Source organism: Cinclus cinclus, chromosome 2 (assembly GCF_963662255.1).
Source record: "Cinclus cinclus chromosome 2, bCinCin1.1, whole genome shotgun sequence".
Taxonomy (NCBI): Eukaryota; Metazoa; Chordata; class Aves; order Passeriformes; family Cinclidae; genus Cinclus; species Cinclus cinclus.
The window spans coordinates 116,797,145-116,824,435 of NC_085047.1; the positions used below are offsets into that span (position 1 = coordinate 116,797,145).

Genomic DNA, 27,291 nt, shown 5'->3' on the forward strand with positions numbered 1-27,291 from the left:
AAGGCACTTCAGAATTCCTGAGGAATGTTTCACAAGCCACGGACATGCTTTGTGGCAGGTCTTCCTGCTCATGTAAAAAAAATAAAAACTCAAATCTGAGGGGGATTCACATAGGAATGTTGATGAAAAAATGGGTAGCAGACAGGTTTGGAAATGACAGGGTCTGTCAAGGGTCTGGGCTGGACAAGATCCACCACCATCAAACCAGGAAGCAAATGGAGAAAAAATCCAATACTTGGTGTTTTGGAAGGCCAGGCTTTCCTGGTCTGATGAGGTTTTCAGAGTGGAGGTTTCTGCTTTTGGCTGTCTCTTCCATTGAAGTTTCCCTCAGCAACACTTCCCAGCACAAGGAAGGTCCCCATCAGGGAACAGCCCTGATGGCCCCAAGTCCACCCCAGGGCTGCTCAGATCCACCTGGCTGGATTTGAGTTGTTAGGAAAGTGATTGAGAACCAAAACGTTGACCAGGGAAGCGATTAAAATTAGGAAGCACTTACAGGAGCCATTGCTGCACCCTCTGGGAACGGCCCCGAATTCCCATTGGTGGCTTTCCCGGGATTTGAAGCTTTCCCCTTGTGAGGCAGGTGAAGGGCACGGCCCTGTGGGTCAGCACAGGGCTCCCAGCTGCCCCATCCAAGGGCAGGGTGGAGCCCCAGCTCTATTTCCAGTAGATCTTGCCCGCCTCGCCCACGCGCACGGCGCCGCTGGCCACGAGCTGCAGGGCGGCAGGGAAGGCTCTGTGCTCTGCCTCCTTCACCCTCTCGGCCAGCGTGGCCTCCGTGTCCCCTGGCTTCACTGGCACAGCCTCCTGGAAGATGATGGCCCCAGCGTCCACCTCCTCCTGCAACAGCAACACCAGGGGTCGGGGCTGGCACCGGGGGGACGCTCCGGGACGTGTCAGTGCCTCAGGAGCTGTCGGGCGGTGTTACAGGGAACTGGGATTTGGGGTGCTGGGAGGGTGGAGAGCTGGGGCTGGGAAGGGTTCACAGAAGAACAGCAGGGAGGCAGAACACCAAGGAGCAACAGTTCTATTCCAGAAAACCCCATTAACCAGGGACAGGAGGAAGAGCACCAAGGAACAACAGTTCTATCCCAGTAAACCCCCATTAGGCAGGGACAGGAGGAGCTGGGTTGGGCAGGACAAGGATATTCAGTCCAGAGGGAGAGTGAGCCAAGGCCTGCATGGAGCAGGGATCCAGATCTTCCCTGGAACATTGCTGGGGCAGATCCCTGCTGAGCAGGGGCTGTTTCTCAGGAGCTGCCACACTGAGAAACCCCAAGTCGTGGCATGGGGAGAAGAATGCAGTTTTCCCTTCTAGATGGAAAAATGATTCCACTCTCTTTTTCCATGAGAAAGCAAAAATCCTGAGATATATTCCAGCAGCAGAGGGAGAAAGGAGCCAGAGGAGAGACCTTTGAACCCTGAGAAGTGACCAAAGGGAACTAGTGATCCCTGGCCTGAAAAAACATGGCTCTTAAGCTGGGAGATCTTTATTTACTTAGTGTCTGACCAGCATAAATTGTCAAGTTTTCCTCTGTTCCCACAAACGTCAGATCAGTCCCTAACAAATCCTAACTGTGCTTTTTCCAGTGGGTTTGGTTGTTTGTTTGTTTCTATTTTTTTCTTTTTGTCAAAAGCAAAAAATAAGGCAAGTTGTAGGATAAAATCCAGGAAGTTTGGGCCATGTTTAATAAAGCCTTTAGGCTTTAAAGGCTCCAGTGGGTGGAAGGCAGCAGTGGGATGCTTAGGGAAGAAGTTCCCTTAGGGAAAGCTTATCCTGGACAGATTATTCATTTCCATTCCTTCTCCAGAGTCAGCAAACTAAAGTATGTATGTATGACTGTTGTATGAACACAATAAAATCTCTGTCATCTCTAGCTACAGAGTTCTGAACACAGAGGGCAGGTGATCAAACACGAGGCTTTAGGGTGCTCCCAGCAGGCTCCGAGGTGAGAATGTTCAAAGAGAAGGATTGCAGAGAGCAGGGGAGGTGCCGATGTTGAAAGGGGAGGATCACAGAGCTGCAGGACATGGTCACAGAGCTGCAGGACATGGTCACAGAGCTGCAGGGGATACTCACAGCCACAAAGTGCACGGTGCAGCCCGTGACCCTGACCCCAGCCTGCAGCACCAGCCTGTGCGCGTGCGCTCCCTTGAAGGACGGCAGCAGGGACGGGTGGATGTTCAGGATTTTCCCTGGGAAAGCAGAGCTGAGGTTAGTGGCTGTTGGCACTGACTCAGTTGTTCAACCAACAGAGGAACAAAATCTGTGAATAGGATTTTTCACAAGTTTTGAAGACACAGCCAGCCAGCTCCAAGTGACTGCGGTGTGTGTGTCTGAAATACCAGAGTGCAGCTACAATTAATGGCCAAACACATTTCTCCAGGGGTTAATAATGACTAAATGGCTGATGGAGCTGTCCCCTCCCTCAGCACCTTGTCCTTCTTTGATCACTAAATCATCAAGGCTGGAAAAGCCCTCCCAGCCCACGGAGCCCCAGCTGTGCCCCACGGCTACCTTGTCACCTTGAGTGCCACGTCCAGGTGACACCTGCAGGGATGGGCACTGCAAACCTCCCTGGGCAGCTCTTGCCAAGGCCTGAGCACCCTTTCCATGGGGAAATTCCTGCTGCTGTCCCAGCTGAGCCTGCCCTGGCCCAGCCTGAGGCCGTTCCCTCTGCTCCTGTCCCTGTTCCCTGGAGCAGAGCCCGACCCCCCCTCCCTGTCCCTCCTGTCAGGGAGTTGTGCAGAGCCACAAGGTCCCCCCTGAGCCTCCTCTTCTCCATGGTTTCTATTACCTTTATTTGTTTAATTCCTTCTGTTATTTCCATTCTACTCTTCTCTCTTCCTGGCAGCACCTCAGGGACCCCATGCCCTCCCCTGAGCAATGTGGAGAGCTGGGCAAGTTACAGGAGGCAAATGTCCCATCTGATATCCAGCAATGCCTCAGATGCAAAATGCATCTCAGCAAAACCCTTTTGAAGCATCAGCTGCTGCTTGAGCCCAAAAGGCTGCAGGGACAGTGGGCTGGAAACCACTCTGCTCTTCTGCCTCCATTTCCCATCAGAATGGGATGTGGGTTCCTGTTTGCTTGGATTTGTGTGGTTCCGTTTTCACCTGTCCTTTGTTAATATTCATAATTAACACTTTAAGCTGTCGTTTGTTAACAGTCATAATTCACACTTCAGGGCTGTTAAGCAAGAAGAAGTTTCATAACTCCCAGTCAGTGCCCTTGTGACTGCCAGAGAAAGAAAAAGGAGCAGCGTTGACCAAAGCAGCAGCAGAAATTGATTCTTTCCTGGGTAATTCTGGGGGTGTCAGCGGCCAGGCATGGCCAAGGCAGGGTCCTGTAGCTGGCCCAGCTCCCTGAGCTGAGCTCAATGTCTGAGCTCGTATCTTGTGGTCCCAGCTCAGGTTTTCAAGTTCAATCCAGTTCTGGACATTTAAAAGAAGGAGTTTAATCCTCCTGTCTGGAAAAAAATTTCCTTTTCTGTCACACCAATCATGCAGGTAAAGCAAATCCTGCACTATGCAGGACAGTGATCAGTGCTCCGTCCCTTAATCAAAAGGCACTAAAATCCTTTATTTGCACAAGGTTCTGCACTAGAGGAAGTTATTTTCTGTCCTCTACAGAGACTCTCTGCTCCAAACACGTCCCTTGGAGTGAGAGATCCTGCCTCCTGCTGACAGCTGCCCACAGCACAGGCATTTCCATCTCTGGACCCTCAGTGGAGACAAAAAAACCCAATTCACCTGACTGGCTTCACCTGACAGCTTCAAAACCACAGCAAGGCCTCTCAGGAGTGCTTGCTTTGCTCTACTGATTTTAAAGAGAGGTTTGAAAAGTAGCTCAGGTGTGAAGTGTCCCAGGCACACCCAGGAGAACACAAAAGTCACCAAGAGAGCAAGTGAAAGCTGCAAGGCACAGGCTCACCAGGCTGTGCCTGCTCTGGGCAGGTTTAGGTAACCCAAAGCAGAGCAAGCAGCAGCTGCTCTGTGTGTTCAGGACTCCCTGGGAAACACAGGAGAGAAAAGTAACAGCTGAAGCAGGGGGAGCAGGGCTTGAAGGTGTCACCAGCCTCTCAAAGAGCTGGAAACCTAAAAGATGAGCAGAGTGGAGACACTGAACATTCTGGGCAAACACAGCCTGGATCTGCCAGTGGAACATCCTACCCATGGACTCAGGCAGCTCCTGACACGTGGCCTAGGACTGGTCAGGACTTGTTACCCAAAACTGCAAAATGCTGCCCAGTTGGGTGGTTGTACAAGGATCCAGAGCAGTTGCTCTGTCAGGGGAAGGAATCATCAGTGGCTGGGTGCTTACCTCTGCCCAGACACCTGCCCTGCACCTCCCGTGTGCAGAGGCCCAAAGCCTTCACAGCCTTTTAAAAAATATTTTCTAAGAAATCAAAGACTGTGAGACGTGTTTGCCCTTGGCTTCCTTCAGCCTCTGCACCAGTGCATTGCCTTTCCCTCTCACCCTTTTCCTTACAAGGTGGGAAGAATCTCATTTCACAGAATCCTAGGATGGGCTGGCTTGGAAGGGGACCTTGAAGATCATCGTGTTTAATCTGGTTCCCTCTCTCTTTTTCTTGGTGACAAGCTCTGAAATGCCTTTGTGTACATGCAGAGCCCCCCCAGCTGTGCTCACCTTCCCATTTCTTGACAAAAGGACCCGAGAGGATGCGCATGAACCCAGCCAGGCAGATCAGCTCCACGGAGAACTCCTCAAGGACTTTGTCCACGGCGCTGTCGAACTCCGTGCGGCTCTGGTACCTCGTGTGCTCAATCACCTGGGGCAGCCCAAAGCACAAGAATATGGACGTGGTGGGAATTCCAGCAGGAAGAACAGCTCCTTAATGCACAGCTGACAGACAGAGTGGAGCCTGTGCTCCTCCTCACACAGAGGGATCATTGGAACAAACAAGTTTGGATTGATAAGCGCACGGCTCTCGGTCCCAGCACTTGGACACCATGGAACACCCTACAAATGCAGGGCTTTAAGCCATCCTGAAGTCTTCCAAAGATTTCACCCATTTTGAGGCCTCTGGCAGTCATAAGCAGTTGAATCTTGGCAAAAGCTCTACCAGAAAAGCTTGAAAAAAAGGCTGATCACAAACTCCTAAACCAGCCCCTACTTCATGGTTATGGACTCCCAGAATCCCAGACTGGTTTGGGTTGGAAGGGACCTTAAAGCCCACCCAGTGCCATCCCTGCCATGGCAGGGACACCTCCCACTGTCCCAGGCTGCTCCCAGCCCCAGTATCCAACCTGGCCTTGGACACTGCCAGGGATCCAGGGGCAGCCACAGCTGCTCTGGGAATTCCATCCCAGCCCCTGCCAGGGAACAATTCCTAATTCCCAGTATCCCATCCAGTCCTACTTTGAAGCCATTCCCTGTGTCCTGTCCCTCCATGCCTTGTCCCCAGTCCCTCTCCAGCTCTCCTGGAGTCCCTTTATGCACTGGAAGGGGTCTGGAGCTTTCCCTGGAGCCTTCTCCTGTTCAGCTGAGCACCCCCAGCTCCCCCAGCCCATTCTGTTTTTTCCATCCAGGATATATCCCCTAATTTAAGCAGGAAGAAGGCAGCACTAACTTAGAACATCCAGTCTTACAAAGAAGCACCTGTTAATGCCACTAGAGTCACAGGGGTGGTTTGGGAAAAGCCAGGGCTGGTCAGGTGACAGGGACAGCAGGCACTGGGAACAGAGCCCAGCCCAGCCCGGGCTGAACCAGCCTCTGCCCCTGTGCCCGTTCCACCTCTCCCTCCACAGCTGAACCCCCAGGACCATCTGATCTCCCACACTGGGCTTTTTTCCTGATAAAAACCTTGGGGTTGCAACTGGATGGGCTTTAAGTCCCTTTCCCAGCCAAGCCAGTCTGTGCCTGTGATTCTCTGTTCTTCTCACCACATTTCCCTCGTGCCCTTTTGTGTCCTCCCAAGGAGGAGCTGGAACACCAGGACAGATCCCAGCACTATTAAAGGAGCAAAGCTTTGGGCTCCAATTTCCCTGTGTCTGTATTCAGCAGTGAAAAGTGACTGTCAAAGGTTTCTAAGTGACAACGGGATCATTTCACATCTGCAATACAAAGGAAAGGCACACAAAAATCCAGGGAAGCTCAGGGAGCACTTGGAATGATTCCTGGAGAGCCTGAGGCAATATCTAGGGAGTCAGTGGAAGGTCCCACTGAGTGTGACCTCTCTATTCCATTCAAATGGTCATTTTAAAATTAAATTCAGATAAAATAGGTTGGTACTTCATTGTCAATGGCCTACAGACAAAGTTGAAGCTGTAACAGAAAGTGTTGTGCTGGTTTAATGTACTAACTGTCCCCAAAGCATCAGGATTGCTGGCAGAGAAGGAGAAAAGGAAGGATTTTGCTGTCAGGTGAGCACAAGTTCACAACAGACCAAAAAATAAAAGCCAAGGCTCCCTATCAGCCCCTGTGTTACTCCGTAAAACTCATTAGCACCTTCCTGCTGGAGTCCCAGCTAATGGTGGCTAATTACAAAAAGGAAATGCTCACCCTTGTAGGGATCCCAGCTCTCTCAGCTTTCCTCAGCCCCTCCACACCAGCTTTGTTGGAGATAACCAGAACTATCTGTGCATAGCTGGTGTCTTTCTTCGTGCTATTGATGAGGGCTTCCAGGTTTGTGCCTGGGGGAGAGAAAAATAACTCATGGATACTGAGAATAAATAGAGGGAACAGCTGGAAGAGGCTTTAAATAAGCAGCACTGTGGGGGAGACCAAACCAAACAGCTCTGATGAAACATTAATCCTTTTTTAATTGATCTTGCTGGGAGCTGATTCAGACAGCTGAAGGCCTTTCTTGGCAGCTGCACTTGGAAACTGTAATTTATAGCACTGGATTGATGGTTTAGTAATTGGGAATACTGGAAATAGTTGGAGTGCCTACATGGCAAGAAGAAATTGTGATCGCTCTGTGAAATGATGCTGCTGTTCCTACAGGGCACCAGAGTGGGAGCCTGAATCTGGACACGTGCAGAGGTTTGGAGATAAACTGAACACAGATGCAATTCAGAGTTTGCAGCAGAGCCTAAAAGAGGCTTGTGACTGACATCAATCCCAGCACAAAATCTCTCCTGCCTGCTAGAAGCCTGTCAGAGTGCCCATGGAGAAGTGCAGGGATTTTAATTCCAGGCTGAAGTTCCCTTCTCCACAGTCTGGTTTCCACTGCAGCAAAGAGCAGAACTCTCACCTGTTCCAGAGATGAGGACAGCAACCTTCACTTTGCCTGGCTGGATCTTGCCCTGGATGTGGCTGTGCACACACAGGGACCTGTTGGCTTGCAGGGCCCGATGCAGATTGAGGACTTTAACGCTGTCAGAGCCTGAGCAGGTACAAGGAAAAACCCCAAAACAGCAGAACAAAGTGTCAGTAAAGGAAGAAACTGAGAGAGGAGAGAAAAGCACCCGTGGAAGAGATGAATGAACTGAACTGTCAGTTCAATACCCTCACAAAAAAGGGAGGTGCCAGTGAAGAGGTTTTCACCTCATGAAGACTCACAAACAAGGGAATTTCCCTCTGCCCTTTCTTTGTTACTGTTTTCCTCCCAAGGAAAAGCAAACTGCAATAACCTTTTTGTAGGGAGACCACTTTGCCAATGAGCCAGGCAGTCTCGTGTGCCTGGATGTCCCTGAGGACCTGCTGGGCCATCTCCTTCTGAACCACCAGCACTGCTCCAACCCCACAGTTGAAGGTCCGAGCCATCTCCTCCTCAGACAGGTTCCCTTCCTTGTGGAGCCAGCTGAAGATTTCAGGGATCTTCCAGGTGAGAGCATCTGAAGAGAATTGAAAATACAAACCAAGAGTGGAAATTGGCACCAATGGACTACAGTTATTAGGGTATTAAGAGGTAAAATCTGTCTCAAAAATCCCCCACTGTCCCAGTTCCAACCAGGTGAGAATGATTTACAGCAGCACAAAAATGCTTCTGGACAAGGAACTGGAAAGGAATTCCAAGGACAGGAAATTTCTTTCTTGTCACAGTCTCTTTTAAAATGGCTCTACCTCAATTTCTCCAGATTCATGGAATCCCAGACTGGTTTGGGTTGGAAGGGACCTCAAATCCCACCCAGTGCCACCCCTGCCATGGTAGGGACACCTCCCACTGTCCCAGGCTGCTCCCAGCTCCAGTGTCCAACCTGGCCTTGGGCACTGCCAGGGATCCAGGGGCAGCCACAGCTGCTCTGGGAATTCCATCCCAGCCCCTGCCAGGGAACAATTCCTAATTCCCAGTATCCCATCCAGTCCCTCTTTGAAGCCATTCCCTGTGTCCTGTCCCTCCATGCCTTGTCCCCAGTCCCTGTCCAGCTCTCCTGGAGCCCCTTCAGGCCCTGCCAGGGGCTCTGAGCTCTCCCTGGATCCTTCTCTCATCCAGGCAGGATATTCCCAGCTCTCCCAGGCTGAGAGCAGAGATGCATATACACAAATATTTACCAGTGGACAAGTGGAAAATTATTTACGTGCAGTTCTTGAGTTCAGAACTCACTATTAATTCCTTATTTTACTTTATAACCCCTTGAGCTCTCACAGCCTGTGCCATTTCTCTTTCCATGCCTCACCTTCCCCAGCAGTGAAAGCTTTTCAGCAGTGCTGAGGGGAGGGTGCTGAGAATTAGTGAAGTCAAACAGCAGGAGCTGTCCCTGAGCCCACAACCACCTCTGAATGCTAATTGAAAACTTCATGAGTATCGTTTAATTAGCAATAATTTCGTTGGGAATTGCAAATGGGATTGCAAATGGCAGCTGACTTGGGATTGCTGGTAAAGTTGTTTTCTTCTTGCAAGTGTCCTAAGAAATCCAATCCCAAACACCACCAGGGGAGGGAATTCAATGGGGAGCAGCCTTTCCACTACAAAGAGTTTTGACTGGCTCTGGTTTGGGTAGAAGGAGAAACTCCAACATTTCCAGACAGGCTCCTACAGCACAAATCAGCTGGTGTGTCCCCAGGTCCACAGCAATCCACATTAACATGAAGATTTTTCCACAGCTTTCGTCCTGTCTCACCTAAAACGACACCCAAGGACTGTGGCAGAACTCTTGGAATGTTTTCCAGCAGGCCCCCTCCAGTGACGTGGGCATAGGCTTTGACATGGCCCGAGCGCAGCACAGGCAGCAGAGTCTTGCTGTACAGTTTGGTTGGGGTTAACAGGAGTTCTCCTGCCCAGGGGAGAGGGAAAAAGCATGGAGACAAATGTGGATCAATATAAAATCTCAAAATAGCAATTTGGATAGTAATGAGCATTGTACTAGAGAGAAACAAAAGTTCTACCTTTTTTTGTTTGTTTGTTTTTTAGCCCACAGTTATGTATTTATCCCCCTCCCTTCCTTTCTTCCCTGCACATGTGACTTCCAGGAAAAGAAGAAGATGAAAACATGCCAAAGATGGAATGATTTTTTCTTTTTTTGAGCCTAGACCAAAGAACAGTGCCAGCTGTTGGGAAGCTCAGGAGGGAGCAGTACCCAGCGTCTGATCCCCGGAGACACCGACACGGGAGGAGAAATCCAGGGACGACTTCTCCACGATCTTCCTCACGAGGCTGAAGCCATTGCTGTGGACCCCAGAAGATGCCACCCCAATGAGCAGGTCCCCCTCAGTGATCCTGTCCAGCTGGGGCAGCATCTGCCCTCGCTCCACGGCCCCCACGGCGAAGCCGGCCAGGTCGTACTCGCCGGGGGGATACATCCCTGGCATCTCGGCTGTTTCTCCTCCTGGGGACCAAAAACACAGCAGAGAGGTGTTGAAAATGCCTTTTTTTAATCCTAGAATTCCAGAATGGTTAGGGTTGGAAGGGATTTTAAAGCTCATCTCATTCCACCCTGACAGGGACACCTTCCACTAATCCCAGGCTGCTCCAAGCCCCAAAGTCCAGCCCGGCCTTGGGCAGTGCCAGGGATCCAGGGGCAGCCACAGCTGCTCTGGGCAAAATTCTGCCTTTTTCTCTCCTCTTCCCACTTTTCACTCCCTGCCCTGTGCTCCAGCTTCACCTGCTTTTTTCAGTCCTGGGGTTTCAGCTGTATTTAATAAGGGCTGAATCAAATGGAGGATGGAGAAGCCAAGAGACAAAATGAGGAGAAGTGCTTGGCCATCCAACACTTAAATCCACAATTAATTGTGCAAAACCTTGCCCTCTCACTGTCACTGGGGTGATAAGTTAAATTTGTTGAGCTGAAGGTTCAGCTCTTGCAGAAAGGCCCCTGGAGTTTGGAAGTCTTGGACTGGAAATAAAATCTTGACATTTTGGTGGTTTCATCACGAGGTCTCACCTAACACAGACCTTGCTGCAGCATGAATGGGGTGATTATATTTGATAAATGCAGAGAACACCCTAAAACAAACATAAAGCTTACCAACAGTTCATGCAGGAAAAAAAGTAAACCAGGGCATAAAGAGCCTCTTGGTCAAAGCTTATAAACAGACCCAAAATGACACCCACTGAGAAAGGCCTTGTGTTCCTAAGTTCCCTAAAAAATTGGAAAAGAGAACCTTTTCCCAACATCCAACCTAAACCTAATCTAAATTTAACCTAAATTTTTAAAATACTGTCTCCTTCCACTGTGATTCAGATTAAGCTCCCTGAAAGCAGACACGGAACACTTTGCTTTTTCACTCCTCCCAGATTCTTCCATAGAGTAGGAAGCCAACTCCATTAAAACCAACCAGAAGACATTGCAGAAGATTTTTCAGATCCCCCCCGAGAAGTGTTCCTACCCAAAAGTGCACATCCAGATTTCCTGCAAGCATCAGCAATTCCTGCAATGACTCCCTGAGCCACTTCCACGTCGAGTCTGCCGCAGGCAAAATAGTCCAGGAAGAAGAGGGGCTCAGCTCCCTGGGCCAGGATGTCATTGACACACATGGCCACCAGGTCCTGCCCGATGGTGTCGTGTTTCTGGCACTCCTGAGCAATCTGCAGGACACAGGGAGAAGCCTGGGATCAGCTCTGGGCCCCTGGAACACGAGCCAGGGTCTGGAAGGGACTGAAATCCTGAGCAGAGTCTGCAAGCAATGGACCAAAATCCCTCCAGGTGTTCTTTGAGGAGCAGCTTTGTTTATTATCATCTGTTTATCATCTTTTATTATCATTATCTTTATTATCTCTGACTCTCTTCAGGAATTATTCCTGTCTCCACTGGCAAATCCAAAAGGCATTGAGAAGGAAACTGCTGCAAAAGGGTTTCGTTGCAGCCCAAACACAACAGCAAACCCAGCATTAAATGTTTTTCCCCATCAATTAATCTTTCTTGAGGGTGGAGAATGCTGCCTTTGTGAAACAAGATTCCTGATTATATTCTTAATATTTAAAACCCGGTTATTTTAGGCATCGTATCAACTTCTGCCTATTTACAGGTACGTCATTCTTTTGCCTGAAGAAGGGCAATTTCACTTTCCATCCCCTTTTTAGAAAGGCCAATAGATACTTTTACAAGACAGCTGCTATTTCCTGACTGAACATTTTCCCTTCTGTGCTGTTTTTCCCTCTTTGGCGCGGATTTCCACCTTACCTTGAGTTTTGTGCCGACGCCGTCGGTTCCAGACACCAGGATGGGATCTCTGTATCCAGCTGCTTTCAGGTCAAAGAGCCCAGCAAACCCTCCAAGCTCTGCATTGCAGCCTGCCAGCCAGGAAAAAGGAGAAACAGCCCAGCTTTACCTCCAGGGGCTTCTCCAGCATCTCCACTACAAATTCTCTCCAAGGTTTGTCAACAGGACTTTGCTTTGTCAGCAGGAAACTTTTCTCTGCCATTTAGAACCTCTTCCCTGAGGAGCTCCTAATCTGCTTAGGTTGGATTTGTCTTTTTAATTCATCATTAGCCTAAGCCTAAAAATCCCCAACTTTGTGACTGAACAGTCAGTAATTCCTGTGACTGACAGACTTCTCCCTTGCACTGAGTGTTTCACAAGCACACGAGGAATTGTGGTAAGATTGTTGTACTGGTGTGAGAATATCTATATTTTTCCCTCTTTGTATATCTGACTTCACTAGAAGGTTCTCAGTTAATTTAAAATAAAAGGCCTATTTCATAAATAAATATTTTAAATCTGTCAGAAAAATTACAAGGACTTGCTAGAGCAAAATATGCCTGAACCCCAAAAACAAGGATGCTGGTTTAACAAAGCAAAAGATGTGTGTTCCACATCTATCTCAGGAATTCTACAGCTCATAATCTTTCTAAACATTCATCCCCCCAAATGACAGAGTTCACTGGGCAAGAAATAATAATTCATGGAATCAAACTCAGTAGTGAATGGTAAACTTTTGCTTGCATTTATCCTTATACAGCACTGAACTGTGCTCTCTAACACTCCTGCCATTCAGAAGATGGAGTTTAGAGGCATTTGGGGATTAAAAGGTGTGCATCTGGAATAAAATCACTGGCTTTTGCTGACCACAGATTTTCTTGCGTCATCTAGAAAGAGGCAGGACACATAAATATGAGCTTTTGATCAACTGATAAACCTCATTGCCAAGAAGTGACCAAAGCTGGAGCAGAAGGTTCTTGTCTTACCTGACCTTGATGTGGCTGCAGCAAAGGGCTTGATCTTCTGCACCAAAGTGTTCCCTGCTTCAATGTCCACCCCACTGTTCTTGTAAGTCAGGCCTCTGGAAGAGCAGGGGAAAATGGGATGGTAGCTGATTACTGAATGTGTTTTCAAACAATATTTACTTCTTTACATCCCTTGGTGGATTAACTGTGCAGAATCCCATCCTGCTGTCTGGGGAGGGGCTCCCACGAGCAGTACATGGCTAATTCCAGAGTTTTGACGATGATATCAGAGCATTGGCATCATACAGTCAAATCCCAAAATGAAATCAACAACCAAACCCCTGACAACAAGGTAAAATAGGCAGCATAGGCCTGATTTTGCAAGGTTTGAATCCCTGGTCCAGACACAGAATCCCAGGATCCCTGAGGTTGGAGAAGCTCTCCCAGCCCATGGAGTCCCAGCTGTGACTGATCCCCACCTTGTGCCCAGTCCAGAGCACTGAGTGCCACGTCCAGGCCTTGAGGTGTCAGCAGGAAAACTCCAAACCAAAACCAAACCAAGCACAAAACTGCACAGCTGGGTCAGAGCAGGGCTAAGGTCAAGTCACTTTTCCACCCACGGGTCTCAGTGAATCAACAACCTCCAGGATACTTCAGAGTTTTACAGCTGTAGCTTAAAGGCTGCCTCTCCTCGCTGGAATGATCCCACCACAGAAGCAGCCATGCCTCTTTCTTCCTTCAGTGGGCTTTCTATTAAACAATATTTTCTATTTCCTTCAAAAGACCCAGGTTCCTAAGGTGGGGCTCAGGAATCTAGAAGGAGACACCTGTAAGCTCTGGGTGGGGTTTATGTAAGATCAACACACTGGTACAAACTGGTGTCACCCATGTGTCCCCACAGCCCCCTGGGGACACAAAGCACCAGCTCATATTGACAGAAGGACCTTTCCATTTTGGGGACAGGGCTTTAATGACTTTTCACTCCAGCAAACACAGCTCTGTTAAGCAGTTGTTATTCCCAGGCTCTCAATGGCATGAACCAGGTGCATCCCTATTTTAGATCCATCCCTGTTTTCTCTCTTCTATTGATGGGATTTAGCCTGAAGTTTAAATCCTAAGGGTGTTGATTAACAAGGACAAATACAACAAAACAACTGAAACCCATTCAAAACTGACTCAGAGGAACACAAAAAAAAAAAATCAGTTAATCCACAAAACACATCTCAGGAACCAGGTCAAGAATTCAGCAAACACTGAAAAACTCAGAGACAGACACAAATGCCTACAATTGCACTAAATGGATTAAATATTTTTGTGCTTTGCCTATTAAATCTTATTTTAAGATGTGGGAGGGTTTTTTTTAGGATCAAAGGTATTTCTGTTGCGAAGATCATTGCTGGAATATCTGGAATTGATAAGACTTCAAATGCCAGAAGAGCTGGCCCAGGAGCAGTGCTATCAGAAAAATCCAAAGGTGTCTGTACTCACAGCATATCCCTGCCCAAAAACTGGCAAGAAGACAAGAATTACCCCAGGCAGCTGTTCAGGCTGTGAATAAGACCCAAGGAAACATTGGCCTGCAACAACCACAGATCAAAGTCAACCCCTTTCAGTCTGAGCATGATAAATGGCCACCATATTTTCACCATGTTTTTAGGAGTATTTTAAATTTGTTATTTTTTTTTCTATCTGCTTTGATCCTTTAAATGAATCTTTAATTCTTTCAGTTTTCTGGAGTACTTTTTATTAAGCATTCTGGCTATTTTCCTGAGGTGAAAGGGCCTCAGGACTGAATCCTGCCAGGCTGCCAAGAGAAGGTGAGTCCCAACTTCCAGAGCCATCCCCATTCCTTCACAGAGTCCGAAGGGGACAGGGCTTGGAGCACCCTGGTATAGTGGGAGGTGTCCCTGCCCATGGCAGGAACAGGATGAGCTTTAAGGTCCTTTCCAGCCCAACCCAGTCTGGGATTCTGGGACTGAAGCATCCTGACTGTTCTGCCCTTTCAGGAGCAGAACTTGGAGCAGCCTCCAGGGCAGTGCCCCAGGCACCGACTGCAAACAGCTCCCAGGAGCCTCCTCCTCCTCCAGCCAGGGATCCTCCCAGGCAAACATTCCAGGCAGGAACCCTGCTGGCTGTGGCCCACGAGCTCGGTGTGGGAGAGAACTGCCCCAAGTGCCTCCTCCTGCCTCACTGACCTGGGCTTTTTTTCTGCTACAAATCCCTATTCCATCAATTTTTCACATCGGTTCGTCAACGGATGAAGAGCACTTGAGAGAGAAAGAAGACTAAGTACCAACACCCTTGTTCTTTTAGGAAGTTTATTGATCATAATTTTACAAAATACTAATCAGGATACACTGCCAGCAGCAGCAGAAACTGTCACTGATGTGTTTCCCAGCCTACAAAATAACCTCTTGGGAAAAGGTACGTTAGGATCTCATTGGAGCAGAGCAGTTTCTTATTAGGTAAAAATGAGTTTAAAAACTGCAAGAAGCTTTCAGGAACATTAAAGACATAACAGGACTCCCTGTCATAAAAAAAAAAAAAACCCACACCCATATGATCTCCAGAGTCTTAAGAGTAAATACTTAATGGAATGAGAATGGAAAGAAGTGATGAATCCTACCCTGTTGTTAGGCAGCTATCCCAGTAAAATGTAAATCCCAACAAGGCAGGGGTTCAAGGTAACTGTAACCATTCCTAAAAGCTAAAAGGAACCAATAAGCCAGCTTGAATTTGTTCATATATAAAATCCCAGAATCTCCTGAGCTGGAAGGGGCCCCCAGGGATCATCCAGTCCCACCCCTGCCCTGCCCAGATGCCCCAAAAATCCCAGCATGGGCATCCCTGAGAGCTCCTGGAGCTCTGGCAGGTTGGGGTTGTGACCACATTTCATGCTATTAAATATCAGACTTCTGGACAAGACAAACCCAGAGCTAAAGCTGTGATCCAAAGCCCAAGAAGCCATAGCTAACCCTCCCTAAACCAGGCCTAACAACTGCAGCAACACAGATCAATCCTGCTTGTCTGACACTGTAGTTGAACTCAGATTTAGGAGACTAAGAACATGGATCAGGCATTCAAAATACTCCTCCCTTGGTTGGTCTTGCTGAGGTTGAGTACGAGGACGGGGTTAAAACTTGTCAAGAATTACACAGAGTATCAACACTAATATCAAGCAGGGATGTGCTCGGATCCCTTCCACACCACTTATTCCCACTGCAGGGATTTGGAATATCTACCTGGATTGCCTGAGGAAGGCTATGGCCCGGTAGCCAATGTCCTTCCTGTAGGTGGCCCCCTGGAAGTGGATGGCAGCCACGCCCAGGTTGGCTTCCCGAAGCGCAGCCGGCAGGTCCTCCTTGACGGCCGTGACTGTGAGCACTCTGCCCCCGCTGGTCACCACCCTGCCCTCCTTCAGGGCTGTGCCTGCGTGGAACACCTCCAGACCCAGCTGCTTGGCCTTAGCAAGCCCTGTGGGGATGGGGAGAAAGAACAGCTGCTGGTTAGAACGTTCTCCACGAAGACATATCGAGCACTTTGTGTCTGAAAAGCACAAAGTCAGGGTGATGCTGCTGGGAAATGGGAATAAATCTGTAAAAAATACCTCTGGAGGAGAGGTAAGTCTACCTGTGTGCTCAGGGATTTGGGAAGAAGGACTTAGCTGACACACAACATCTGATTCCAGCTGGGTTTTTATGCCTCAGTGACACCCAGAGCACAAAACATCAGCATCAATGTGACCCAAGAACCCTCATCAGAACCACCTAACTGCAGCAGGTATTAAATATCAATATCTGCCAATATCAAATAACAGCGTGGAGAACTGAAAATACACCAAAATAAACAGAGGTGTGTGAAAATTCAGCTGCTCTTGCTGACCCAGGACCAGGGTTTCTGGGACTCTCAGTTCCAGTGATTCACCCTGATGCAGCAGGAGAGAACAGGGAGAGGCCAGGGGGGGATTGAGCCTCCTGCAGCTTCTCCTGTTCTGTTTACCTGTTATTTCCAAGCCCTTGGGATATGCCCCTGGATATCCTTGACTAGCCATGACCACAGTGACAGCTGCACTGTCCTCCTTCCAGACTGGCATGGAGCTGGCCAACCTCCTGTTGATCACTGCCTGCATAACCTCGTACAGGTCACTCCTCAGCAGGGGCAGAATCACCTGCAGGAACACACAGCAGCAAATCAAACGAGGTCATCCTGCACTGCCTTCCCTGGCCTTGAAAAGACACTAATGCAGCTGTAAAAACAGCATTAAATATGTCCATGCATTGTACTTCCACACGTCATACACACAGTGTGTCATCTGAGAGCCCTTACAAATACTGGTCCTTGAGGAGAATTTCTGTGGGTAAAAGAATTGTCACATATGGAGAGGAAAGGCTGAAGACAAAGAACCTAATTTGTTCTGAAGAATAGAAACTAAGAGTTTTGTTCCACTGTCAACAGGAAGGAAGGAAAAATCCACAGTCCGTTCCAGAAAAGACAGGGAAGTGCTGAGCTCTTCTCAAGCTGACCCTTGCAAAGCCCAGATTTGAGTCCAGCCTACTGAAATCCTCTCTGGAACAGAACAATTTCCTAACAGACCTTCTGCCTTCAACAAACAACCCAAATACATTAAATCTTGGTGCAATGAGCTGATTATTCACCCCAAATCTAGTTAACTATAGTGGTAGATGGTCACAGATTTCACTCATCCCATAATAACAAATGGTACAAAATAACTCACCTGACACTCTGGGTCACCAAATCTGCAGTTAAATTCCAGAACTTTAGGCCCATCTTTGGTGAGCATTAATCCAGCATAAAGCACACCTAGAACAAAAAGTGATACAAAAAGATCTCTCAGGAACTCATTTGTTTTGAATCTGCTGATAACAGGGTTTAAAAGGCTGCCACCTGCGCTCAGTGAATTTGAGAAATGGTAAAAATAAATCAGGCAGAAATAGTTGTCACAATTTTACAGCTTACTTTTGAACACTTTCCTTTCTGTTCCTCCTCACTTGAGGAATTATACCCTGTTCATGAAATGACCTCTGTTGATTTCCACGGACTCTGAATCAAGGCACTGGTACCAAACCCAGTTCCTAATAAATCAAAGCTGTTTCCCTTAACCTCCAGTGTGAGTCAGGCTACAAAGAGGAAAAAGCAAAATAAAAGGTTGCTCTCCTTATGATTAAAAATCCCAGAGTTTTGCACATACCCAAATAGGGGACACCTTCTTTCCTCATGCCATCAACAGTCTTCTGAAGAACAGTCTCTCTTATCTTCTGCAGCAAATCTTTAGAAATCTAATAAAAAAATATTAGAAACCAGTGTTTGTAAAAAGGGAGGGCTTGGGTTTGTGTTTCTAAGAGCCAAGCAGAATTCTTGGATGGTCTCTTGCTCATTCCAATGGAAACCTAAGAATGTTTTTCTCTCTATTTCTGCCAGTAGAAGTTCCCTATCAAACAGCCCCCAAACTGCCCTGAGCCACAGTCAAAATTCACCATTAACTTTGTCTGGCATCAGATAAAACTGTGAGTTTAATCCCTTGGTTCTAATGAGCAGCATTTCATAACACTTAAATCCCAATCAAATATAAGGTTGCAGAAATAACACTTCCCCCTTTATAATTCCAAGTAATTCAGTGGAGATATTCTCCTCTTCAGAGAAATTTGTGGGGCTGGGGATGTTACTTGGCCATGTCTGCTTCAGGCAGCTCTTTCCATCCAGCAGAGCCCATTCCCTCCTGCTCCTCATGCTGGAATTAAACACTCCCACAGGCTTTCAGTGGCAGCTGGAATGACACATCCCCTTATCAGCCCATTCTGCCTTCCTCATCAATCCTTTCTCACCTGAGGAGCTGGGGAATAAGCTCCCATCCCTCCTGTGTTGGGGCCTTCATCTCCATCCATCAGCCTCTTGTGGTCCTGGGCTGGGGGCATGGGAGCAATGGTGACACCATCACTGAAACACAGGTACTAAAACAAGGACAAGAGTTAACATTCCTGGGGATGGTTAAAATTGAAGTGCAATTAGTGCAAATACACTTGATCTTCAGTATGACAAAGGGATATTAAGAGGATAAACTCTGCCTCCCTGATAAAATAAATGATGGGGTTCAGAGCATTTGCCTTTTTTCCTCAGGAAGCAGGGACTCATTTTGTGTGACCTTCCTTCAGAAATTAATAAAACCCAGAAAAATGATACCATCAGCAGCTGCACTGAAAAGAAACACTCAAAAGGTTTAAAAAAAAAATTAAAATACTGCATGATGGAAATTACTTCTTCCTTCCCCCTGCCAGCCCCTGCCCCGGAAGGAAGGCTTTGCATTCCTTTCAAGACTTCCTTTTCCTTGCTGATAAAGCTATTTACTTGTGAAATATTTATAAATTATTTATGTAGCAGTTGTTTTTATCTTCAGTATCTTCAGAATAACAAGCCTGCTGGCATCCTCTGGAACTGGATGATGATGTTGTGCACTCGAACTGGGTAACATTGTTCCCTGTCTGGACTAATGGGAGCAGTTTTACAATGCTAATTATAAAACCTGCAAGGATCCAAAAGAAGCCACACAGCTGTCTCTAACCAATACAATTTTATTTATAAGCAGGGAATGGTTTTAAGTTAACTGATAAAATCCTCCACTCTGTTGGTGAAGGCACGCAGTGAATCCCAAACAATTCAGAACAGCTAGAACCAAAGTGTTACAGTGAGATGCACTTACAGAAATTTCTTCTCCTTCAAGAAGTTCTTCAACAACAACAGTTTCCCCAGCTGTGCCAAAACTCTTATCCTACAGTGAAACAAAATCTCTTTAGTTCTGTTTCGGTTTTAAACTACTGAAAATGCAACAAGAAATATGTATTTTTAATACAGCCAAAAATGCAGCACAAGTTTGAGACAATGAATCCATTCTCCCCCTGGGGATGTCAGGCAGTGTGTGAAATCCCTACTCCTCTTTTCTGTTTAGTCTTAAATAAATGCAGGGTTTATTACTGAATATTTTCAAATGGCAGAGGGTATTTGTGATTACTGAGCAATTCTTCATGCTATGCATTCTGAAATTCACCCCAACAGCAGTGACAGACAAGTCTCCAATCTGCACTTTCACTGGATAAAAGAAGTGCAATTTTATACAACACATGGGTAGGGAACAAGATTCTCACATCCCAGTGCAATGCTTGAAAAATGACTGCATATTCTGGGTAATTAAGAAATTAAGAACAACCAGCCCATGCTGCCAAGGTGATTTTGGGGGTCTCTAGAAATCTCTAATTTGCAGGCTTTTTGTACAAGACATTGGGCCCTGTTCAGACATGAACTGTCCAGTGACCACAGCCCATCCAAAATGTGACTGCAGCCCCCATGCTCTGACTCTTGAAGCACAAGTGTCTCAGATAATGTCTCCCATGGATCAGCAGAGCTCCATGGAATTTTAGGATTCTGTGCTACTGACACCAGCTGAGGGCCTGACCTGGGAGCCTCAGCTCTGTGTTCCTCACTGGGCAGAAAAAATCACTTCATGTGGCCTCACTTCAAGTCTTGATGCTCCAAATACATTTGTGGAATATCCTTCCTCAGTGTGAACTTCACCTGAAATAATCCCAGCAGAATTTGACTACACAGTGAAGTGCTGTGCTTAGTCCTAATGGTGCTTGTAAAGATCCACCTCAATCACTGAGTTCATGTTCCTGCACCTGTTGGATTGCAGGAGTCTCATACAGGGGGATAAAAAGGAACTGTACATATAAATAAGTGAAATAAGGTGGGTTTTCATGAAGAATGGTTCTATTTTAGCCTACAAGAACTGCACCTCAAGCAATAAATAGAACAGAGTTTCACAGCTGGCCAAATAAAAGGATGAAAGGCTTGATGTCTTACAGCCAGGTTCCTTTTACATGAAATAAGGAATATCTGTGATGCTCTGAGGTGGTGAAGAGCTGATTTGGTGTGAGACATTCCTTCTCACCTGCATGATTTCAGTGACAGCTTTGCAGGCCTCCTCCTTGGTCGAAGCCACGATGACTCCTTTGCCAGCTGCCAGGCCACTGGCTTTGACAACCAAAGCAGGGAAGGTGGCACTGCCAAGGCACAGGACAGACATACAACATGAACAGTCCTTGCACGGACATTTTGAACATTTCAAGATTTGAAAGATCAAAGTACATCTCAGTTTTCATAGCAACCTTATTGAATAACACACAAATCACACCAGGCTCCCCTTGCTATGCTCTGCCTGAGAAAGGTTTCTTCTGTTTCTTTTCCCCACCAGGGAATTTCCTGCCTGTTGATTACTGCTTTGCATTTGGGAATTTACTCTTCTATCATCTGGGGTCAACTGGGTTGTACTGTGATGAGCAGATCATCAATTGCTGAGTAATTCTCCAGGTTTTTTTTTGGTGGAGAAAAGGGCTAAGAAGCCAGAGCAGATGGCTCTGGGCTGCTCCCTGCCTTTCCCCAGCAGGCAGATGGACAAAAAAATAACAGCTTGTCCTACATTCTCCTGTGAACTGAACACTGAACTTTCATTTCATTTTAGAGCAGGAGGAACCATTTTTCTCAGACTTGCTGCAGTTTGAGAGAGTCATGGCAGGTGATCCTCTGAAACCTTTGCAGATATTCTATCCCAAAGGTACTGATACATGAGCAACCATTGGATTGGTTTGGATATCCAGCACACTGTCAGTAAGAATATATCTAAAATGACAAGGACTGTACCTGTTGATAAAGGCACAGGCTGCTTTGGGGTCAGTGAAGGATTTCCATCTGGCAGTGGGGATGTCATGACGATCCAGGAAGGCTTTGGTAAAGCTCTTACTGGACTCCAGCTGAGCTGCCTTTGCTGTGGGGCCAAAACACCTGATCCCAGCTGCTGTCAAGTCATCCACAATTCCTAAACACAAAACATGTTATAAATCTCCAGATGATTTCTGGGAGTCAGGCCAGCCAAGTCCAGGGCTAAACTGATTCCTTGGAGAAAGAATATCAGGAATAAGAAGTTATCTGTGTCTGCAGTGCCTGCTTTCCCCACTGGAACCAGGAGCAGGTAACCCTGCACCACTGCAGGCCCTCAGGATGTGCTGGGTTTAAGAAGGGATGACAATCCCCCCTTGGTTTATGACACCTTTGAGCTGAAAGGTCAACATGAGTCTTTGGTGAAGATGCCAAAAGGTTTAAGCAGAAAAACTATCAGCATGTTTACAATCAGTTGTTCTTGGTTTTTTTTAACTGAGACTCAAATTATAATTATTTCAAAATATGAATACTCCTTAGAAAAAACAAAACTGGCTTTCTTGCTCACACACTACCCTTCAGAAATTCCTTTACGTCTCAGCACAACTCTGCATTTCAGGGAAACTGCTCCAGAGGATCTGTTTCCATTCAGACTGGAGACACTGCTGAGTGATGCACAGATGAGGATTAAAATCTGTTTTTCTTCCTAAATGCTGAATGCTATGATTTCCAGCTTTTGTCTCTTACCAGCAGCAAGAGGAACCTCAGGACCGACCACCACCAGCTTGATGTCCTGGTCCCTGCAGAACTGGGCAACAGCGGCATGGTCACTGACTGGAACAGCTGTTGGAGACACAAAACAGGGAAAGATCCCATCCATGGGTGCTCCTCAGCACTGAGGTATCACAGATCTCTCACCAGCCTCACCTTCTGGGCTGCCAGGTCACTGGGAAGGAACCTGGAGGAGTGAGGCCCACACTGACAGAGACTCACCTAAAACACAGCCCCAAAGCCCAGGCAAAGGCTCTGCTTGGACATCCACTGTCATAAATCACAGAATCACGGAATACCCTGAGTGAAGGACCCCCAGGGATCAGCCAGTCCCAGCCCTGTCCCTGCCCAGACCCCCCAACAATCCCAGCCTGGGCATCCCTGGCAGCTCCTGGAGCTCTGGCAGCCTCGGGGCCGGGACCATTCCCTGGGGAGCCTGGGCAGTGCCAGCACCCTGTGGGACAGGGCAGAACCTTTCCCTCAAATGCAGCTGAGCCTGCCCTGGGCCAGCTGCAGGCACTCCCTGGGTGCTGTCCCTGTGCCAGAGCAGAGATCGGAGCTGTCCCTGCGCTGCCCCTCGGGAGGAGCTGCAGCCCCGGGGAGCTCTGACCTCGGGCTCCTCCAGGCTGCACTGACCCAGTGACCTCGTGGGGCCCCTCCAGACCCTTCCCCACCTTCATAGCCCTGTCAACCCACCTTGCTCTTGAAGGTGAGAAAGAAAGTTCTGGGATCCCCAGGCAGCAAACTGGTCTGAGCCCTAGGAACACCCTGTCTGCCAGCACGAGCAGCATCGCAAAGAATCCAAGAAAATAAAAAACTCCAAAGGGAAAAAAATACAACTTTGTTTCCAGCAAGTCTCCTCTCTGAGGAGGGAGCTTTACAGAGGGGTAAGATCAGCCTGGAAGGGGCTTGGAGCAACCTGGGACAGTGGAAGGTGTCCCCACCCATGGCAAGGGGGTGGCACTGGGTGGGATTTAAGGTCTCCTCCAACCCAAACTATGCCACAATTCTGTGATTTTATCATTTTGGTGCCAGGAGGGTGCTGGGGATGAAACAAACAGGTGGTGTTAGAATCCAACTCATCTTCCTATCTTCCTTCCTTTCTTCCTATCTTCCTTCCTTCCTTCCTTCCTTCCTTCCTTCCTTCCTTCCTTCCTTCCTTTCCTCCCTCCCTTCCCTCCCTTCTTTCTTTCTGTACTACCACCTAAAAATTGCGCTAACCTGAGCCCTCTGAAAGCAAGGGGAATCAGAACTTTTATTTTTTTTACATTATGGTGAACATAAATAAGAAAGACATTGTGCTGTCATTATGGCTGAGGATCTATGGGCTCAGGCTGTTACAACCACTATCTTTCCAAAAACAAACATTCAATGTGATGACACTTTGAATGCCCCAAACTATGCAAACAAAAGAAATCTCCTGCACCAAAGACAATAATGTCAATCTCATGATCCAAAAGTTACGCAAAAGCCCTGCAATTCCACTGCTTTTATCATGAATAAATAAAGCCAAGGTCTGCAGAGGATGGGAACATGGATCCAGAGAGCCAAAAAAGAGATGAGCTCAGAGTGGATTGGCTACTTGTGCAGGGAGGAGACTGCATACACCAGGGCACAGTGCTGGCAAAGGGAGCACAGAATCCCAGGATCACCAGGGCTGGAGGAGCCCCCCAGGATGAGCCAGTGCCAGCCCAGCAGCAGCAGCATCACCCCAAACCCTGTCCCCAAGGGCCACATCCAGACTGCTCCTGAGCACTCCCACAGACAGTGACTCCAAACCTCCCTGGGCAGCTCATCCCAAGGCCTGACCGCTCAGGGAGGGAAAAATTGTTTCCAATCTCCAATCTGACCCTCCCCTGGTATAATTTAGGGCCATTTTCTCTTGTCCTTTCCCTTGGAGCATGGCAGAAGACTGGCACTACACTGGGAGCCAGTCCTCCAGCCAGTTTCTGGGAGAGGAAGGAGATGACAGGACTTTGGTCAGTGCCCACTGTGCTCCCCCAACCCTGGAAGAATAAATTCATAGAATCTCTGAACCCCAGACTGGTTTGGGCTGGGAGGGACCACAAATCCCACCCATTCCCACCCCTGCCATGGCAGGGACACCTTCCACTGTCCCAGGCTGCTCCAACCCCAATGTCCAACCTGGCCTTGGGCACTGCCAGGGATCCAGGGGCAGCCACAGCTGCTCTGGGAATTCCATCCCAGCCCCTCCCCACCCTCCCAAGGAACAATTCTTGCCCATAAAATTTCCTGATTCTACAACAGAATCTACATTTTGGTTATAGATTTACTTTACTCAGGTGGGGTGGGGGGACACACAGACAGAACACAAATAAAAATCACCTCCTTGGCACCTCTTTAACAGTCTAATTACTTTGTTCCACCAACAAAGGCATTTGACTTCTGTGAGCAGCTGATGCCAGTTGAATGCTGGCTCACCCAAAGGCACAGCACACCTGTGCCAGGGGGGGATATTCCTTCCCACTATCCCATCCATCCCTGCCCCCTGGCAGTGGGAAGCCATTCCCTATATCCTGGCATTATAGATACTCTTGTCACTCTCCAAGCAGGGAAAGGAAAGAGCCTGGAATTCACCCTGCATTTCTTACTGCAGGTGGGATCTCATGATATGAACACTTGAGTGTGGCACAAGATTTACACGATGGAGAAGTGTCCTAACAACAAACAAGAAGGAACAAATCATGTTGTTTATCCACGATTTTAACTTTCCTCCCAAATATCATTTTTCTTGGGTTGCTGACTGAAAGGAGACATTTCTGTAGCTGTGTTTGACTGCTCAAAACAACAGCTGGACATTCCTTTGGAACCAGACAGGAGCATCCCAGACCAAGGCTTTCAAGGGTGGAGCTTAAATTTAAGAGCACGTTACACTGAGAGGTAGAATGTGACAGAAGGAGGTGTCAGGATGGTGAAGTCCATTTACAGACACACCTCTTGTTCATTCAGCAAGCCACTGTCTGTGCTTCTGCACCAAAACTGCCCTGATAATCCACCTAAATTAAATATAAACCTATATTTAGGCACCCAGCCTAAACCCCACTTTATTGCTGGAAACAATTACCAGCTCAGAGCAACCAGATTTTTTTTCCTTACATTTGAATACAAAGTTTGAAAGATTTAAGGTTTTTATAATTTTCAGCTCACTTTTTCATGTTTTAGTAATCACCCAAGACCCAGAGCTGCAATCCTAATTAAAGGCAATTCCATGACCCATAAAGGGAGGAAGAACTTTCAGAGCCAAATCTTGATTATACTAAAAACCCCCCAGAAATCAGGGAAGGAGTTTCCCAGATACCCCAGGTATTGTTGCCCACACAAAAAAAGCAAGGCTCATGTGCTTCTGTAAAGCTGTTCCCCATTTTCCACCCTGAGTTAAATCAAGGCCCCAGTGACAGCACTGGAATTCCTGAACATGGGAGACAAATTCTTATTGAAAAACCCACATAAGTCAAACTCTTCATAAATTCTAAGTTCTCCCTGGGGTGGTGAAGATTTTTCTCCCAAAGCACAGGTGAGCCCATGTGTAGAACAAAGCCATTTATTGCACATGGGAGATTTCATAGACCTGGCTCGAGATCAAGCATTTTGGTGCAATGTTTTTTATGGGATGAAAGAGAGGAAAAAAAAAACAGGGGCAGGTTTAAAAAGGCACAGCTTGAAAAAAAAAAAAAACCACTGTGATTTCCATTCCACAGCCTGGCACTGACCACATTTAGCACAAAGGTAAAGGGGGGTTTTTGACTTTCTGGTCTTGTCAAGCTCTTCCTTTCAGGTCTCTCCTCAGAGGCCAAACAGAGCAAAAATCTGGAGTGAGGAGCTCACTCATGATGCTGTGACTGGTCAAAGAAATTAAGGACAAAGTTGTTTCAAAAGCCTGTAATTAAGCATTCCAACAGAACACTACTGAGTAATTACCTGCTGTACAAGAACCTGGCAGCACTCACGTTTTCACATGAGACAACAACACACAAAGCTACCCCCACACCAACACAAGTGCAGAAAATGGATGTATCTGATCCACATTTACATGCATCCTGTGTTAACTCCAATTGCACATCTTATCACATGTTCTAAAGGGAAAAGTGAAGGCTTAGGTGGGCTAAAGCCCCTAAATCAGGATCTCTTATGTAAAGCACAGAGGAATCTCTGTGATCTGGACTCATTTCCTGGGTGCCAGCACCTCAGACCAGGCTTTTTTGAAATGTAGCTCCAAATTTTGGATGCTCAATTTGCAACATCTGAAGCTTGATTTCTCAAAACTAGTAACTATGAAAAGTTTCAATTACAGCCAGTCCATATGTTAAACCAAGAGCTCCAACCAAGCAGTCAGTATACAGAGAGAAATATTTGAAGTTAACCTTGATTTCTTAAGGTCACTAAGACAAAGGAATGAATTTATGTTGACAGTGACAGAGTGTTCTTGTCACAGGTTGTGGGGACCATGGGGTTTCAACACACTTCTGAGAGCACAAGAGGGAATTTAGGTGGCAAGCACAGCAACTATCCCGAGCTGGATTCCCAGAGGAAATTCAGCTCTGGCTGAAATCCTCCAAACTAAAACCTAAAGAATGAGATTTCACAGCTGAGATCTTATAAAATTAATTACACAACTTACACAAGGCTTTGCATTTTTTTTTCTTCTTAACTGCAACTAAAATCTATTTCACATGCCTAAAACCTTAAAAAATGGTAATCCATCATCATCATCATCATCGTCGTCGTCCTTTCACACTACCAGCTGTGATTTCAGCTCGACAGCATCCTGGTTGAATTATCAAATTTAAAAATGGTATTTTTTTGGTTTTACCTGAATTGGAGATTTTTCCATTGTCAGCTGTCCCTGCATTTCCTGGAGCCACAAACACGTGTTTGACGTGTGGGGACTGAGCCAACTTCCAGGCCAGGGCGTGCTCCCTGCCTCCACTGCCGATCACCAGCACCCGCTCAGCCATGGCCCTGCAGGAAACCAGGGCAAAGGAAAACAGCTGGAATTACCTGGGGAAGGTGAGGAAAGCAAGAGCTTCAGGGACCACAAAGTGTTGGAGAATTTCATCAGGTGTGATACACACTAAAACTCCAAGGCTGAACTTAGCCAAGCATGGCAGGAACCTGTCAGGAAAACCATCCTGGGTTTGACTGGAAACTTCTCCCACTTATACAGAAATGTGGGAGACAGGAAAAACCCTGATGAGTGACCCAGCTGTGATTTGCAGCCTAGAGAATCACAGACTCCCAGAAGGGTTTGGATTGGAAGGAATCT

At 47.3% G+C, this 27,291-nt stretch overlaps 1 protein-coding gene across 1 annotated transcript; it reads right to left on the minus strand.

The window, feature by feature from the left end:
- Nucleotides 1–442: 442 nt before the first annotated feature.
- On the minus strand, nucleotides 443–26,983 carry GART (phosphoribosylglycinamide formyltransferase, phosphoribosylglycinamide synthetase, phosphoribosylaminoimidazole synthetase). Its single transcript, XM_062515247.1, has 21 exons — nucleotides 26,839–26,983; nucleotides 21,984–22,079; nucleotides 21,222–21,396; nucleotides 20,473–20,584; nucleotides 19,228–19,296; nucleotides 18,356–18,481; nucleotides 17,722–17,809; nucleotides 17,248–17,333; nucleotides 16,512–16,680; nucleotides 15,755–15,986; nucleotides 12,534–12,628; nucleotides 11,530–11,639; nucleotides 10,736–10,934; nucleotides 9,487–9,735; nucleotides 9,031–9,183; nucleotides 7,600–7,803; nucleotides 7,221–7,352; nucleotides 6,527–6,657; nucleotides 4,652–4,793; nucleotides 2,081–2,196; nucleotides 443–840 (listed from the first exon to the last, which is right to left on the minus strand). Exons 1-21 carry the CDS (start codon nucleotides 26,981–26,983, stop codon nucleotides 658–660), a joined length of 3,012 nt encoding a protein of 1,003 aa, XP_062371231.1. The 3' UTR covers nucleotides 443–657.
- Nucleotides 26,984–27,291: the final 308 nt, after the last annotated feature.